The 17,182-nt window shown below is 37.6% G+C and overlaps 1 protein-coding gene across 4 annotated transcripts in view; it reads left to right on the top strand.

The window, feature by feature from the left end:
- The window catches only part of CADM2 (cell adhesion molecule 2), a 655,431-nt gene that overhangs the window by 502,078 nt on the left and 136,171 nt on the right, over positions 1 to 17,182 (top strand). For all 4 annotated transcript variants that reach the window (XM_040651269.2, XM_025144700.3, XM_015298395.4 and 1 more), the window contains one exon: positions 14,176 to 14,328. In XM_040651269.2, the coding sequence (XP_040507203.1) occupies positions 14,176 to 14,328 (153 nt within the window). The remainder of the gene's footprint in view (positions 1 to 14,175; positions 14,329 to 17,182) is intronic.

The raw sequence follows: 17,182 nt of genomic DNA, 5'->3' as shown, positions 1-17,182 counted from the left end.
TTCTGATAACACCATAGGGATGTTGGTCAGGGTAGGAAACATTTTAAATTTCTGTCTGACATTAACATCCTTTCTCAATGAGGAAATTAACCCTAGGTACAGAGGTAATTTGTTGGGCTGTTCCATAACTCTGAAGAACTAAGTTGCCATTGATTCAAAAAATCTGTCACTGATTTCTGACCATTATTCTGTAATTCAGAATTGATGGAAATGGTCTTTTTTGGGGGGGCGGGGAGGAGGTAGAGAGGGTTTGGGAGTGGAGTGGCTCAAGCTTGTGGTATCCTATTATTGGCAAAAGAAGCTGAGAACAGATCACAACCACACAGAACAAGACTCAGGAATGTGCAATTGCTTGTGTATATGTGCTGATCAAGAATAACTGGAAGGCTTCTTTCTCTCCAGCTCCTCGTTTTCTCTTGTTCTAAATAGAAACATTTGCACTGGTGTAACCAATCAAAGGTTTTAAAATTCTTTGGTGTCCTCAGAAAATGTGTGTCCATGGGAGGGCTTACTCATAACAGTGCTCATTTCTAAAGGGGATCATGTTAATCTGTCAAGATTTTAACAATACCAGAATTATATCTATGGACTACTAGACATCAAATAGTTGTATTTGATACAGTTCACCACATCACTGTTCTGGACATTAGTTGCTAATAATAAGAAATTATCAAATTCAAAGAGAAGAGGAATGCTTGGAGGATTTTTTTCATGTGGTATTACAATATGGGTAAAAACAATATTAATCAGAGATTCACCAAATTTCTGAGGTTAGAAGGAATCTCTGGAGATCATGTAGTCCAGCTCCCCTTGTCACCGAAATCTGGGAATGAAACTCACTAGCGTGAATGACAGATTTGAAAGCTGACATTACTTTATTGCAGCACTGGGTATAAGGGAGATCAGTCCTCCTATAATGTACACCCAGCACCTAAGGCATGCAGATTTCATACATTTTAATGTGAGAATATTTGTACTATTTCCATGAAGTTCCTGTCTGCCTAGAATTTCTATGCATATTAAAGTCTAATAATACATGCCATGTTAATGTAGGATTCTTGCAAGTGGGATCTTTGATAGTCGTGAGGTTCCATTGGGAGGTGTTAACTAGGAAAAAGGTCGTGTTATGTAGGCCAGGTCCCATATTTGGTCAAGAACTTATTTCCAAAAACATGGATGTTGACTAAGTTTCTAATCAGTATGTTGTCCTTTCTATGGTGCCTATCTTATCAACCCTAGCAGGGTACAGTACACCTCCTCAAGGCTTGTGGATTGTTGAGACTCTGCTTTTAGGCTTGAAATGTCCTGCTTATCTAGGAAAAATAACCTTTCCTGGACAGAATATCAGTTTGCTGATGAGTTTGAATTAATTGCTGAAGGCTCTGAATTTATTACCAGATATCATCATGATAAAGCAGGGACAGCCAGAACAGGTTGCCTCAGACCATGTCCAGTTGGGTTTTGAATACCTCAAATGGAGACTCTACAACCTCTCAAGACAGAACTGGACATAGTAGTTTAGTACCAGTGCTGAGTAGGGAGGAAAGGTCACCACTCTCCACCTGCTGGTGATACTCTTGCTAAAAAAAGCCCATAATGCTAATACGTGTAAAATAATTTAAAGTTGCAGTCGTTAATTTTTACATTTCTGTTAAAGAAAAATGAAGTGTGCTTTGCAGTTTTTATTAGGAAATGTAAAGATATAAATTACTTTTCATAGAATCACAGATACCTTAAGATTGGAAAAGACCTCTGAGATCATCTAGTCCAACCATCAGCCTTACTTCAAAATCTCTAATGCACTAGCAAATAAATAAATTACTTTTGTGTACTCTTTCCTTTTAAAGAGTTACTAATCAGTAGTCCTGCTGTACATTTCATACTCAATTCATTTAGCCTGTTCTTATTTTCTAATTTCTTTCAGTGGTCTCATGCTCATAGGGATGTTATGTATTACATAGAGAAAACAAAACTCTTCTCCGTAGAAAATGGGAAAAGGGATGTCAGATAAGAGGGAAAAAGAAAAGGGATAAGAGGGATGTCAGTGGGTGTTTTTATGAATGAAAAATCAGTGGTGAAAAGAGGAAGAGAGTAAATGGAAAAACAAATGGAGTGAAAGCTTATTCCAAGGATAGGCAGCACCCACTTCATGTAGCCAGGAAAGATTTCAAAGAAAAAGAAAGGTGGTGAAGAGTAGAAGGAATAAAGAACAAGGAAAGGATTTAATGAGTCAGGAAAAATATTTTCACTTGGAAAATGCTGATATTGGTAAAAGCAATTAAATACAGAATTTATTTTGCTAGGTTTTTGTTGAAGAATGAGACAGCAGACAAGAGGGTAGGATCTTACAAGTGCATCAAACTTTGCAAGCAAAAATGAAAAACAGAAGAAAAAAACCTATTTTTTTTTGAAAATGATTGTGCTATTATTTTGTACCAGAGGAAGTGGATTTGATTGCTGGAAAATTTTCAGAACTATTGAGTCTTCCAGGAGTTGAAAAAGATGGGAAAAGAAATAGAGGTGTAGGGACAAATACTCCTTAAAATTGAGTTGGATAACATGACTTGAATGCTAGATAAAAAGAAATTAAGCACATCAGCTCTGAAGTTAAGAGATGAGAGAATCACAGAATCATAGGATGCTTGAGGTTGAAAGAGACCTTAGAGAACATCTTGTTCAAACCCCTTCCATGGGTAGAGCTGCTGTCCACCAGCTCAGGCTGCCCGGAGTCCCATTCAATCCAGCTTTGAGCACCTCCAGGGATGTGGCACCTACAGCTTCTCTGGCCAGCCTCTGCTAGTGTCTTACCACTGCTCTCTGGTTTGTAGTTCCCCAGGTCTTTCTTTCTCCCTTTCTTGAAAATGGAAGAGTGTTGTTTCCCTTTTCCCAGTCGCCAGGGACTTTGCCTGACAGCCATGACTATTCAAATATGATGGAGAGTGGCTTGGCAATCATATCAGACAGTTTCTTCAGGACCCTGGGGTGTTTGTTGTCTGGCCCTGTGGACTTCTACACATCAGCCTCATGAGCCAGTCTCTGACTTGCTCTGCTCTTACAGAGGGAGGGATTTTAACTCTATGACACCACCAGATGTCCCTTATTAATCTGCTCCTTAACGTTTACCCACAAGCTCTCAACTTGGTGATGACTGTTTCTTAGAGGCAGCTCTTCACAATCTGTCTGCTTCTTAACATAGAGGGCAACTGCCCCACCCCTCTTGCCCTACCCATCCCTACTAAAAGATTACAGCTCTCAGTCATAGTATTCCATCTGTGCAATTTGTCTCCCATGTTTCCATAATAGCAATTAGGTAATTGTTTTCTAATTGCACTATGGTTTTGATCTCTTCCTGCTTGTTGTCCAAGCTGTGTGCATTGGTGCATTTCAACTGGTCTGTTGGCAACGTTACCTTCTTGGAGGAGTCCTCCCAAATTCCTCTGGAAGAAATCTGAGGTTATGCCCCTCTGCTTCCCGAAGGGGTAGTGTTCCCTGGCTCTTTTCTGTCATTCAGCAGTACATCCCCTTTCCCCATCAAATCTAGTTTAAAGCTCTGGTGTTGCTGCCCAGTGTTTTCTTGCCTCATCCTGGTCAGCTGCATCCCAAAATAAAAAAAGAATCAAGGACACAGTCTTATTAAAAATGTGATATTATAGCCTAGATACTGAAAATAATTATGTATTCCCTGTTGTGAATTGTTACTGCAGCACTATGAATTACATCTGATGCTGTGAACATATTATCATCCAAATGTTCAATTATTTTTTCGATAAGCCTAAGAAATAGTTTAGTTTCATTCACTTCTCTGAAAGCCAAATACCTCCTCTGACGTGTCTAAAGGCAACTTAAGAAGCAGATTTGGAAGTCATTCTTGATCCTTTATATAAAATTCAATAGCACACTGTAAATAAATATATTGTTTTTAAGACTGTGTCTCCAATATTTAGATGATTTTCTGTCTATTAATGGTAGACACAAAAAGCAGTTAGCATTAGAGCAACTCCTTGCAATTTATTTGTAAGTATTCAGTGCTTTCTTTTATATGACTGTCATGAATTGGAGGCAGGTTAGTTATGGCGATTTCTTAGTGAGTCTTCTAGATGTACTAGTTAAGAAAAGTGCAGCATGGGAACCAGTATTACTATTTACCTCTTGCAAGTGTGAAGACTAAGTGGCATTTTCTAGCTACATAGATTTAAGTTGTTATTTACTGTTTATTCTGAAGGATGCCAATCAGAAGCCTCCAAGAAAGACAAAATTACTTAGGAAAAGCTAAAGAAGACTAATGTTTGTGAATATCCACCAAAGATTTATTGTTGGTCTTTCTGGATTTGTTGCATTCTTAAATTTTCTGATATCCAGATTCATTACAAAATAAATAAATAAATGAATGAATGAATGAATGAATGAATGAATGAAATCTAGAATCACAAAAAAACATGATCTTTCGCATTTGAAGGGAACTGTGAATTTCTCTTAGTCTAACCTTGTTCTCTAACTATGTCCAATTACAGAACATTGCTCAGAAAATTAGGGATCTAGAAAGTTGTTCTGACAGATTATTATTATTATTATTTATTTATTTGGAATAAGCTTATGATTTGCCTCTTCTTCATGCTAAGCAGTTCCATCTCTCTCGGCTTATCCATATAACGGAGATGTTCCAATGCCTTAATTATCTGTTTCCATCACTGTTTCTCATGAATGATCTTCTTAGCAAACCTACATCTGTACGCAAATCCCACAAAAGGGAAAGCATCTGTGTAGTCAGGTTCAGAGGCAGATTCTCTGCTGCCACACTATTTGAAAGACATCATCAAACTTGAAAGAGCTCTATCTGAAAGCTGTTAAAACCACCAAAGAGCTTTCTGACAGTCCTCTTCGGAATTGCACCAGTCTCATCTCAGATATCTCCTGATACTTTGTTCCATATATCCATTCCCTCAGTAGCGAGATCTGTGTGAGTCACCACTAATCTTCAGTGTTGACATAGGCATTAGGATTTGACTCTGCGGTGGTACTGAAATCAATTGCTAGATTGATTGCAGATACAATCATCCATCATTGATGATTTCTTTGTTGTTTTGCTCAGACTCTAATATTCTCAAGGCAGTGACCTGTTCTTAATTGGCCTCTGGAGAAACTATCTTGCTCCACTGATTGCAGCAGGAGTCTAGGTAGTTCTTAAAATAGTTAGGAAGAATAATTATTTCTACTGCATGTCTAGCCAATATAGCCATCTGCTTCAGGAAGGAGGATGTTAATTTATTTATCTACGTGAATGATCAGAAAGTGCAGAAAGATAACAAGGTTATCTTATAGCTGTTTTCATATTTCCATCATTAGTAAGTGAGAAGGTCTTTCTGAATTCTACTGAATATATTTGCACACAGCCACACTCTTTAGAAATTAAAAGACTGTGACATTCCAAGAAATATGAAGCAGTACCATAAATTTGACTTTACCACAGGTATTGCTCATTTGTGGTGCTAAAAAAATAAAGTAATAAAAACTTATGTAATCATTAACTTAGATGGTGAGTCAGCAAAGCTGTTGCTTTGTCAACTACAAGGATAGAGAAATACAGGTGTTATGCAGTTCTCCAGCTTCCTTAAGACATGGTCAACTGCTGACATACATGGATCACATGTTGCACATGGACAAATTTTCCAAGATTGGATTTCAGTCTGCGCTAAGTGTGTAAAATTTAGCCAAGCTTTTCAGAGTTCCCTACCTTGTAAGATTTCTTGCATCTGCATCTGACAGAAGACGGTGAACTAGGGTCACCAGAGGTGACTATAAAAAGTCAGTCTCTTGAAGGAAAAAATAGTGAGTATGCTAAAACTGATATTCTTTAAAATATGTAGACTGTCTTGGTAAAGCTCTGTGCTATTTGGCTAGACAGTTTTCAGTACCTGGCCAATATAAAATTTAGTAGCATGAGAAAAAAATGAGAATAAAAATGAGAAAAAAATCACCTCATTCTTCACAAAAGAAAAAGCTTGGATATCTGTGTATCTTAGTTGTAGTTTGCAAGAATATTAGCCTTTACTCTTTGTACTTTGATAGCATCATTTGTCTGAAACACTGTTTTGTTTTTTCAGTATTACTCTAAAATTATAGAAAAATAAATTATTTTTCCAACTCCTATTCATGTTTTATTGGATACGTGTAGACTATTATTACAGCTCTCCATTATATTATTTTCATTTTAGTAGTATTACTTGTCCCCTATTCCATTGGTAGACCTTCAGAAATTACCTGCCCAGCTGAGAGCCTGTTCTTATCTGTAATTTAAAATATATGACATGATATGATATATGTAGCTTTGGATTACCATAGCATTATATTTTCCTTTTATCATAATTGACATTATCAGTACAACCCAGAATAGAATTCATCTTTTTAGAGTGGTTCTGCATTTGAACATATAGTTAAATAATTTCCTTTGTAATCCTCAGAACTTCTTTTGTGCATTACTGCTTCTAAGTTACCAGTCCCTGACTTGGTTTATAAGATTATCTTTTCCATCAATTACTTATATCTGTTGAATCTCATATTTTAACTGTGACCACCTCCAACCTTGCCCGATGATTTCACAATTTTAATTTTTGCAGCTGCATATTTGAGAAGTATAATTTTTAAAGATTTTCTCAGCTATCATTCTGTGGCACGTGTCCAGTTCCATTATGATAATAGAAAATTTTGTTATTCCCCATTTCAGAAGAAACCAGATAAGGAGACCTTGTAAGAAAACATTTCATCCTGACTAATGTAATTTTAGTTTTATTTTTGGGGGGTACACCTGAACATTTTTCCAATATAATAAAAAACCTTCACAGTTCAAAGCCTGTACATTTTGGAAGAATTTGATACTTACATTTTGTATTTGAAAGTGAAGCACATAAGAGAGAAGGTATTATCCTTGTGATTCTGGAAAGACAAGCAGAACATAAGTATAGTGTCTCTTCAATATCAGAAATGGGCACTGTAAACACCATAGAGGGAAAGTTCTTATCTCTTGGTATATTGCCGTGTTACTTGAATGTTTTGAAAAAGAGAAACTGAAGAGAATATAGAAAATGACTGTGAAAGAAAATGTAACTCAGTGCAAAAAATCTGTCAAACAAGGATTTATTCCATACATGAAGGACATATAATCGTCCAGGCCTTCTATTTTCAGTTGGTTACAGTTGGAGAAACCAAGTGTAGCAGATGTTCTCAAGATTGTAAGTCCTTGTAAGTCACCTTAAACTATTTTCATCCTCAGCAAACTCAGTTTTATGCAGGAAACTGAGAATTGTTATTGTTTCACTGAAGAAATTACCTTGCTGTTTGGATTTTCCTCATAAGCATCTAAGCTTTTTCTTTAAATGCAGCTGACCGACATAAATAATGGATAAAGTACTGACGAGTTCTGGGTCCCCAGTTCTTTGGCTCTTTCAGGGAAGTAAGCAAGGACAGATAAGATGCCTCTGTTAGTGAAACTGTTGACAGTTCTAATTATGAAGGTTTTCTCTACTTATTGAGTTATGCATTACACAATGTGCAAGAAATCTGAAAAATATAAAATGTCAAAAGCAGCATGCTGTTGAGCAGTGCTCTCTAAATAATCTATCAACTAATTCAGGAGCACTTCTCAGCTGAAAATAAACCAGATGTTTCTTGTTAGATTGCAAAAACAGAGCATGAAGTAGTCATGGCATCTGAATTCTGGAAGATGACCAGACGAGGTAAAGATAGAAGAATAATGTTTCTACTGACCCCATTGTTTCTTCCTTTTGACTACCAAGGTCTTTAGAAGGTTTCCAGTGCAGATATGAATGCAGGGAATGAAAGTAAAACTAATCTCCAAGGATTCTATTTTTCTTCAATTTTAAAAACCTACTAAGCACCTTCTGCAAAATTCAGTGAAACTGAATTTGTTCAGTGAGTACACAAATGGGTTGGAAAATTCAGTGAAGTTGAACTATCCACAGCATATGTGTAACATGGATGTGGAAGATGCTGCTTGGAATGCCTTTTTGAACTGAGCCATGTTACTAATCACTGTATTGATGAGGAAAAAAAATGCAACACATATCTGTAAGTTGACCAGAATAGTGATCCACAGCCAATTAGCCAAAGATTCACCTACAGTATTGTGACTCTCTGATTTTGTTATTTCTTATTATTTCACTTAGAAATGATGCTACCTTTAATGGTTTCCAACTAGTACATATATTAACAAATTTAATAGGCTGTATGGAAACTTCCAGTGTGTTACCATATTCTTTTCTCTGCACTATAGCATTATCTGTGAAAGTAGATGCAATTTCAGTGTTTCTATCCTGGTGCTGAAATCTCAGGGCTGCAGACTAATTAAGAGATCATCACTTTTCTTTCTGACCTGTGGACTCTATTGGAATTGTGAGCAACTAGTGATAAGAGCAAAAGTGGTTGTTTCACAAAAGCAAAACTTTGGTGCTCATTTCCAGTGGTAAGTAAAAATGACCTCTCTGCAAGAAGAAATACAAGGAGAAAATGTGTGATTTCTAACTATCTGCAGTGCCACTTCTGTTTCACCTTGTCTGAAAGTAATCAGACTGCATGACTGGAAATGAAAGAGGAAGCAACGGTGTTTTCTTTCCACATGCAAATAATTGAGAATATTTTAAATATCAAATCAGATACCATACATGTAATGTGTAGATGGGTTAGGCATCAATAGAATAACTGCATACCAGTTAAGAAATGGACAAGCTGTTAATACAGCAACCAACAAATGAGTACATTAATCTTTTTAAAGAGATACAAGGGAGTGGTTTGAAAAGGAACTCAAGAACTGAGAAAACTAGATGCAGATTAGTACCTCATTTAACAATTATAGTTGTGGTTTTGTTTTCATTCACTTCCTTTCTCCTCTTTTATTTATTTCTTTGTTTTCATGGTAGTGTTGGTGGTTGTCTGTGACCTGACAGATTTTAATGTACAGCTATTGGCAAGTGCTGTAGATCATCTCTATTGCATTTTGGTATATTGCTTTCATTAGGAACAAAGCAAAAGGCCTTCTCAATTATATCCAAAAGCAAATTAAATGGATTATATATCCCTTGAAATCCCTTTCAGCACTGCTGATGTTCCTGCATTCAGCAAGTTGGATTTTGAAAATCAGAGGAATTACTTCAGTTTCATAAGTATTAAATTTCTGGCATGACCTGTAGAGTATGAGGAATCCTTCTGGTTCCAACTAGCAGCTACATTATTCCCATGATAGAGAGATCAGCTCTAACATAAGGAAGAAAATGTTGTTGAGTGAATCCCAGGATGACAGCAGATGTCAAGTTAGTATTGTCAAAACATCTGCAAATTACTCTGGAGTATTCAGGGATTTTGTTGTTTATTTTTTCCCCATTCCTCAAATATTTGATTCTAAACACTATTAAGATGTAGTTGCATTAGAGAAATAAGATTAGAGATGCTGCACTCCAGCAATTGTAACAGGTCCAACTGTCCTTTTCCTTAATATGGAAATGTGGGTATTTCTTCCATGAGAGTATAAATTTATGAAATTCTTTTCTCTCTTTGATTTAATTTCTATTGCGAGTTTTCACTGCATTGTTACATATGATCACTTTATTATTTTGTGCCAAAAAAGCTTTCTATTACTGAACCAGGAGATCAGTTTTCTCCAGTGGTTGCCAGCCTCAACAATTGCTAATTAATGCAGCTGAAATACATAACTGTATATTTTACTCTAAATAAGCTAAACTATGCAAATTATCAGGGTTTCTTGTTTCTGAGTCAGAAAACATTCTGAAAGGAAATCTTTTGCAGAGAAAGAGAGAATGACAGGTAAAGTGACGGAAGTGTGTCTGCTTATGAACAAGTATTTTATGCATAATTACTTCATGCCTTGCAAATTAATTACATCACATTTGCCTGAAAATTACAGAAAAATGAAATAATGTACTTAGGGCATATTGGAACTTATTATGCAATTATATTAGTTGCTGCATTTTTGTGAATGCTTGCAGCATAAGAGAGCAGGAAGTAGATGCCAGCAGTGGTATTCTTTGTTACTGTTTTGACACAAGTGTGTCAAAACACAAATCAAATACATATTCTTCTTATTTACTATTCTAGCATCCCTGTATCATGCAAAAATGTGGATATGAGAATGGTCAGGAAGGTGACAATTCTAGAATACAGATGGAGATCCGTAAGAAAAGGCCTGCAAGGTCTGCTGGGCTTCTTACAGAGTGAAATAGATAAAAAAGGAAGAGCTTCCAGGAAAGGTTCTGAAAGAGCAGGCAGAGGTATCAGTGAGGTTGGGAATGGAGGATGCAAGTCAAGTGAGGAGAGAGTGTGTAAGGTCATTAGGGACAAAACTATCTTTTCTATCCAAACCTGGGCTCTCTTGTCACTACTGCAATATGTCTAATCAGTAGTACTCTGAAACTACTCATGGAATGAAATTGTGGCTATTAGTACAAACTTCATGAAAAGTGGAGGTATAAACCCTATTTCTTCAGAACAGCATAGTAGCTGCATGAGATGCTTAAACATAAGCCTGTTGTTTCCTGGTAATTTATTTGGAGAAGCTAAGAATATTTACTTCTGTATGTACTGAACTATGCATGGACATTTTGGTCTACAGGAAGTATAAACCTGTGTTAGTATGTATCAAATTACAGATTCATGAGTTTCTACTTTTTGTTTTCAGCATCTGACTGAATAAGGGAGAGCATTTTGTATTTTTGTATTTTACTTTCTGATACTGTCTTTCCTCTATGGCATAACCTTGAGTTAGCTTGAAACTGGTGAAATTGCCCAGTTCAGGGCAATTCTGACTTCAAAGAAGGAGTAATCAAAATGCTTATAAAATGCTTTTGAAGTTCGTGTCCTTTAAGTAGAAAATAATAAGAGAGATAGGATCATTTTTTAAACAAATAGCGGTCAGATCTGCAAAAATTGTTTGAATACAGAGTAATAAATAAACCTCCTTCATTTCCACTAGCTCCAAGGAGTATGTCTCTTCCTCCAAGATTCTGCTTTCCAGTTGATACCTCCAAGTATTTGGCTTCCATTCAAACTCCACAGGCTTCTTTGCTCCGTTAGCCAGGCTTGGCAAGGATTTACTCTCTTCCATGCAAGAGACCCTATCTCCACATGCTCTGTGGTGGCTGGCTTGCAGTGCTGCAGGCTTCTTCAGTGCTTCAGTGCTTCAGTGCTCACTCACCTGCTCTCCAAGGGAGCAGTTACCCCCTCCCAGAAGGTTTCTCCTGACCCAGAACGCCAGAGTCAGGACTACAGTTTTGCTGCTTTCTTTTCTCTGGTTAATCTTTACTCTGTCAGCAATAAATACCTAACAGAAAATGGAAACAAACCAATTCTGGCATCTACCACAGCTTTCAATTTCACAGGAGAAATCTGTGGCTTTTTGAGCAGATATAGAGAAATATATAGCTGTTGTTAAAGGCAAATAATAAAGTTTGAAAATAAGAATGTAAAAAATCTCCATGTAAGTGCTAGCCCTATCTAAGTGAAAGTGGAAAAGTTTTTTAATTGATTTGTTCTACAATCTATTTCCATTAAAAAACTCTTTTTTCCCCCCATGCCTTCAATAAATTTCATTCTGGGCTGAAGCAGGGTATGTCTGATTTCAGCTCTCCATCAGTGGTTCATTTTACCAGTTTTCCAGAAAATTAACTGAGCTGATGATCTCATGTTGCACAAAGGTTAAAAAGCTGTGGAGGAGAGGAAATGAGGGTAGTTGTAGGAGTGTACTTCATGCAGTTGGTTTGTATTTCAGTTGTTGCTTTTTCTCTATAACAGCAGGATAAAGTAGTTTCCCTCTGGCATCATCTTATGCTGGGGCTAATTATAATTCTTTTTAGTGCATGAGATTTTGCACATTACCCCATCTGTAGTAAAATCTTTCAACAGTGAGTCTTTATCAGAGACAATGGCAGTTGTCAAAATACAGTACTGTGTAAGATAATATTCTGCATTATTTTTTGCACAGTTTTTGTCTTGGGAGGCAGAAATCACAACTTTGAAGTTATGACATACTGAGGTACTTGTTTTGTTTTGAGGTTTTGTTGTTTTCTTTCGTTTCCCATTTTGTTTTCCATATGAAGTGTGTGGGAATCAAAATATTTGGAAGCACTGGAGCATTTTAAAAATATTTTATTTCTGAAAGATCCCTAATATGAAATAAACCACCATCCTTATGACAGCTTAGTTTTCATCTGACTAGAATTGTAACACTGATAGATGAATTCTGAGTCTCGATCTATTTCTTCAAAGGCAGCAACAGCTTTACTGCTGTGAGGATGTTTGTCTAGTAAAGCCACAGTCATCAGCTTTGCTTGCTGTTCTGCATTGGTAGGAGCTTGCTTCCATGTACTTTCTTGAACGTTTCCCTATTAATATTGCTAACATGCTGGTATAAAAGTTGATACAGATTTTCATATTGTGACTTTTGATTTGCTTGTTTGTTTGATGTTGCACTTATTTTTCATTATTATATGCATTTACTATTACATATTAAATAATTATTTGCTTTTTCCATGTCTGGACAGAATATATCTCAGATATGTTTAGAATGTGTCCATTGCACACAATCTCAGTTTCTTTGATGCGCCTTGGAGAAACACATGGCATGCTTGTATGTCACGTCTACTTAAGCTGTTGCCTTTCAGTCATCAGACCCTGCAGAAAGTCAAGCTTTAGATGACCTACCCTGAAATAACCAATAAATTTGTCTTGAAGTCATGGTAAAGAAACCTGAAGAGTAGCCATAGAAGACAACCAATTTAAGTGACGTTTTTGCTGAATCTTCTCTGTAGCTGCTTATTCTGTGGTAAATCTTCCTGCGTTGACAATATTTAGGGAGTCTTGTGATAAGTCAGAAACATCCAGATTTAGTAGCAAAAAAAACACAGTAAAGTTTTGTTTTTCTCATTGGGCAGATGTAAGTGATAGGTGAAACAAATTCAAAGCCTTTGGGGACTTTTGAAAGAGTAGAGTGGGAACAGAATTAGGAACTGAGCATCTTGGTGGTTCTCACAAATCAAAGCATAGCTCTCCTGGTAATTACAATAGTCCACTTTAACATGAACTTTCAGAGGCTTACTATAAAAATAAACTCACTGAGAACTGAAATATGTAAATTCAAAGATTTGAACCTAGCAGTGCTTTCCTAGTTAAGGAGGCTTTGTTCACATAGGAGAATTACAGTGCTTACTTACTTCTGATAGTAGTGCTCCTGTACTGCAGGAAAAAAAAAAAAAAAAAGAATGAAAGAAAAAAAATGATCAATATATGTGAATTCCTGAAACAGCTTAATTCTAAAGAAATTAAATAGTTGCGTGTTTCGATTGTTCATAAATAGAAAATGTGGGTTAATCTAAATACACGCTTTAAAATATGTAAGATATTAAAGCATTAGCTGAATTGTCATTTTGAATTGATCGACCTCTTACTCTTCCTTTGCTGGCTTCATGCAAACGGAATTTTGTTATGAATGATTTTCTGATAGGTCAGATTTTTAGCTGCCATAAAAAGGAAAAGTAAGGCCACTAAGCTACTTCAAATCATAAAAAGTGTTTCAAATGCATGTAGAACTTTGAATACATTCATAACAAGATAACAGTCTTCAGGAAAACTCACTTATTAATTCAATCTCAGTAGTAATAAGACAAGAAAGAAATCTGTAGGCAACCTATGCAGCACTAGACCCCTTAGTTGAAATGTAGTTTGTTAGCAGACAAAACAGAATTCTCAAGGTTCACCTGAGCATGTAAGTTCTTGGGAAAAAAAAATGCTTTTGGAAAGGAGTTATTTAAGCACCACACAAAGCTATTAGATGGCAGAAATCAGTCACAACATTGCTTTTTTCAGAGCTGGACCAAATGCTACTGTTAAGTCCCTTACATACATTAGAATTAAATAAGTTCAGTATTCAGAAACTTGCTAAATCCTTGTGCTTCTTTCCACAGAGAAAACAACTATGTGTTAAGACAACTGTTTGTACCCCTGTATTCTTGGATGTAACTTCCCTAGGAAAATATATGGAGTCCCCTGTGTAACAGGCTAAGCTTTTATAATGGACTGGTTTTTTTACCTTATAATATGTATATATATTTTATATATATACTTATATATATATATATATTTTTTTTTTTTTTCCAGCTCTACGGGACAACAGAATTGAGCTAGTTCGAGCTTCATGGCATGAACTGAGTATCAGTGTCAGTGATGTGTCTCTGTCGGATGAAGGGCAGTACACCTGCTCTTTATTTACTATGCCTGTCAAAACCTCGAAGGCTTTTCTTACTGTTCTTGGTAAGTATAAATAACTGAGCATGCTCATATTAAAGAAGGAAGTGTTGGCAAATATTGATATGTATGAACTCGTCTGAAGTTTTGCAGAAGAGCCATGTAAATATCTCAAGTCCCTGTAGTTAATTTAATAATATGGTTACGCTGAAAAATAATGTGCCTCTTTCTATTTGAGACAGGATAATGAATTAGGAAGTACACAAATGGCACAGTATGAGTACTCCATAGCTTCTACATCCCAAGCATCAGAAATGTGAAGAAAGTGTGTACATTCATCTCCTAACAATATACTTTAGAAAGAAAAAGTAAAGAAATCAGCCTGAAATCCAAACAGGCTTTAGAGCTTTATAGTTTTTCCTTCCTATTACATTGCTTCTCTCATTCTGGTTTCTGCTTTTTGCCTATGAAGTGCGTATTTTCACTCAGTTTGCTGTTTTTTTTATGCTCTATCTTCTAAATGCTCTACTGTTTTACCCATAGGTTATAGATACACATAGAAAAGCAATAGATTTCTAGAAGTGCCCAGGAAATAAAGTTTCTACTGGAAGCTTTATGTAATTCGACTAATGTCAGTGGCTCAATCAGCTGAAATGGCTAGACTTTACTGAAACCAAAATTTGTACCTAACAGATATGATAATAGAGATTGATTTTAATGCTTTTATCCTTTTTATATCCCTCAACTGTACTCTTTCTTTCCTTTTGTTTTATTTTTATATGTAGACAGGCAAACAGTTGAGTTTAATAGGACTAATGTAAGATGTTCTCTGCACCAGTAATATTCACATTAATCTAGCCAAGGAATTGCTTTTGTGTATACGATCTGAAATATGTCCCCATAGAATCATAGAATCACTCAGGTTGGAGAAGACCTTAAAAATCATTGCGTCCAACAACAACCTTACCATACTACCCTAACTCTAACAACCCTCCACTGAATCATGCCCCTGAGCCCCACATCCAAATAGTTTTTAAACACTTCGAGGGATGGTGACTCAACCACCTCCCTGGCGAGCGTATTCCAGTGCTTTATAACCTTTTCTGTAAAGAAGTGTTTACTGATATCCAACCTAAACTTACCCTGGCGCAACTTGAGGCCATTTCCCCTCGTCCTGTCACCTATTTATCAGTGAGAAGAGACCAACCCTGCTCTCTCTGTAAGCACCTTTCAGATATTGGAAGAGAGCAATAAGATCTCCCCTCAGCTTCCTCTTCCCCAGACTAAACAGCCCCAGTTCCCTCAGCCTCTCTTCATAGAGCATATTCTCCAAGCCCTTCACAAACCTTGCTGCCCTTCTTTGGACCTGCTCCAGCACCTCAACGTCCTTTCTGTACTGACATGCCCAAAACAGAGCACAGTACTCGAGGTGAGGCCTCATCAATGCCGAGTACAGGGGCAGGATGACTTCCCTAGTCCTGCTCACCACACCATTCTTGATACAAGCCAGGGTGCCACTGGCCTTCTTGGCCACCTGGGCACACTGCCGGCTCATATTCAGCCAACTGTCCATCGGTACACCAAGGTCCCTTTCCATCAGGCAGCTTTCCAGACACTCTTCCCCAAGCCTGTAGGGTTGCCTGGGGCTGCTGTGACCAAAATGCAGGACCTGACACTGGGCCCTATTGAAACTCAAACAGTTTGCCTTGACCCATTGATCCAGTCTATCCAGGTCCCTCTGTAGTGCCTTTCTCCCCTCAGGCAGATCAATACTCCCTCCCAACTTGGTGTTGTCTGCAAACTTATAGAGAGTGCACTCAATCCCCTCATCAAAATGGTTAATAAAGATGTTAAATAGAGGCGGCCCCAGTACTGAGCTCTGAGGTTCACCACTTGTGACCGGCCGCCAACAGGATTTAACTCCATTGACAACTCTCTCTGGGTCCACCAACCAGCCAGTGCTTCACCCATCAGAGTGTACACCCATCCAAACCATGGGCAGCCAGCTTCTCCATGAGGATGTTGTGAGGTTCAGTGTCAAAGGATTTACTGAAATCCAGGTAGGCCACACTGACAGCCTGACCCTCATCCACTAAGCGGGTCACCTTGTCATAGAATGAAATCAGGTTTGTCAGGCAGGATCTACCATTCGTAAACCCATGCTGACTGGGCTTGAACCCCTGGTTGACGTTTAACTGGTCCATGATGACTCCCGAGATGAACTGTTCCATAACGTTCCTGGACACTGAGGTGAGACTGATAGCTACCAGCATCATCTTTCCAGCCCTTCTTGAAGATGCACATCACATTTGCCAGTCTCCACTCCACCGGGACATCCCCAGTTAGCCAGGACTGCTGAAGGATGATGGAGAGTGGCTTGGCAACCACATCTGTGAACTCCCTCAGAACTCTAGGGTGCAATTTATCCGTCCCTGTGGACTTGTGAGCGTCCAGCTTTCAGAGCAGGTCCAAAACCATCAATTCATGGATCATGCAGGGCCTATTCTGTTCCCCATCCCTATCTACCAGAGCAGGGGGCTGTGTCGCCAGGGAGTAACAAGTCTTACTATTAAAGACTGAGGCAAAGAAGGTGTTAAGCACCTCAGCCTTATCCTGATCCTTGCTTACCAAGTTGCTGTCAGTGTTCAAGAAAGGATGGAGATTCTCCCTAGCCCTCCTCTTGCTGTTGATGTATTTATAGAAACATTTAATGCTTTCTTTTACCTTAGTGGCCAAATTCAGTTCTAGCTGGGCTTTGGCTTTTCTAATTCTCTCCTTGCACAGCTTCACTACATACCTGTAGTCCTCATAAGTAGCTTGCCCACTCTTGCAGAGACCGTAAACTTTCCTTTTGTTCTTGAGTTCCAGCGAAAGGTCTCTGTTCAACCAGTCCAGCCTCCTTGCCTGATGGCTCATTTTC

This window comes from Gallus gallus, chromosome 1 (assembly GCF_016699485.2).
Source record: "Gallus gallus isolate bGalGal1 chromosome 1, bGalGal1.mat.broiler.GRCg7b, whole genome shotgun sequence".
Classification (NCBI taxonomy): domain Eukaryota; kingdom Metazoa; phylum Chordata; class Aves; order Galliformes; family Phasianidae; genus Gallus; species Gallus gallus.
The sequence above is the reverse complement of the archived record's forward strand: the minus strand, read 5'-3'. Positions and strand labels throughout refer to the sequence as shown.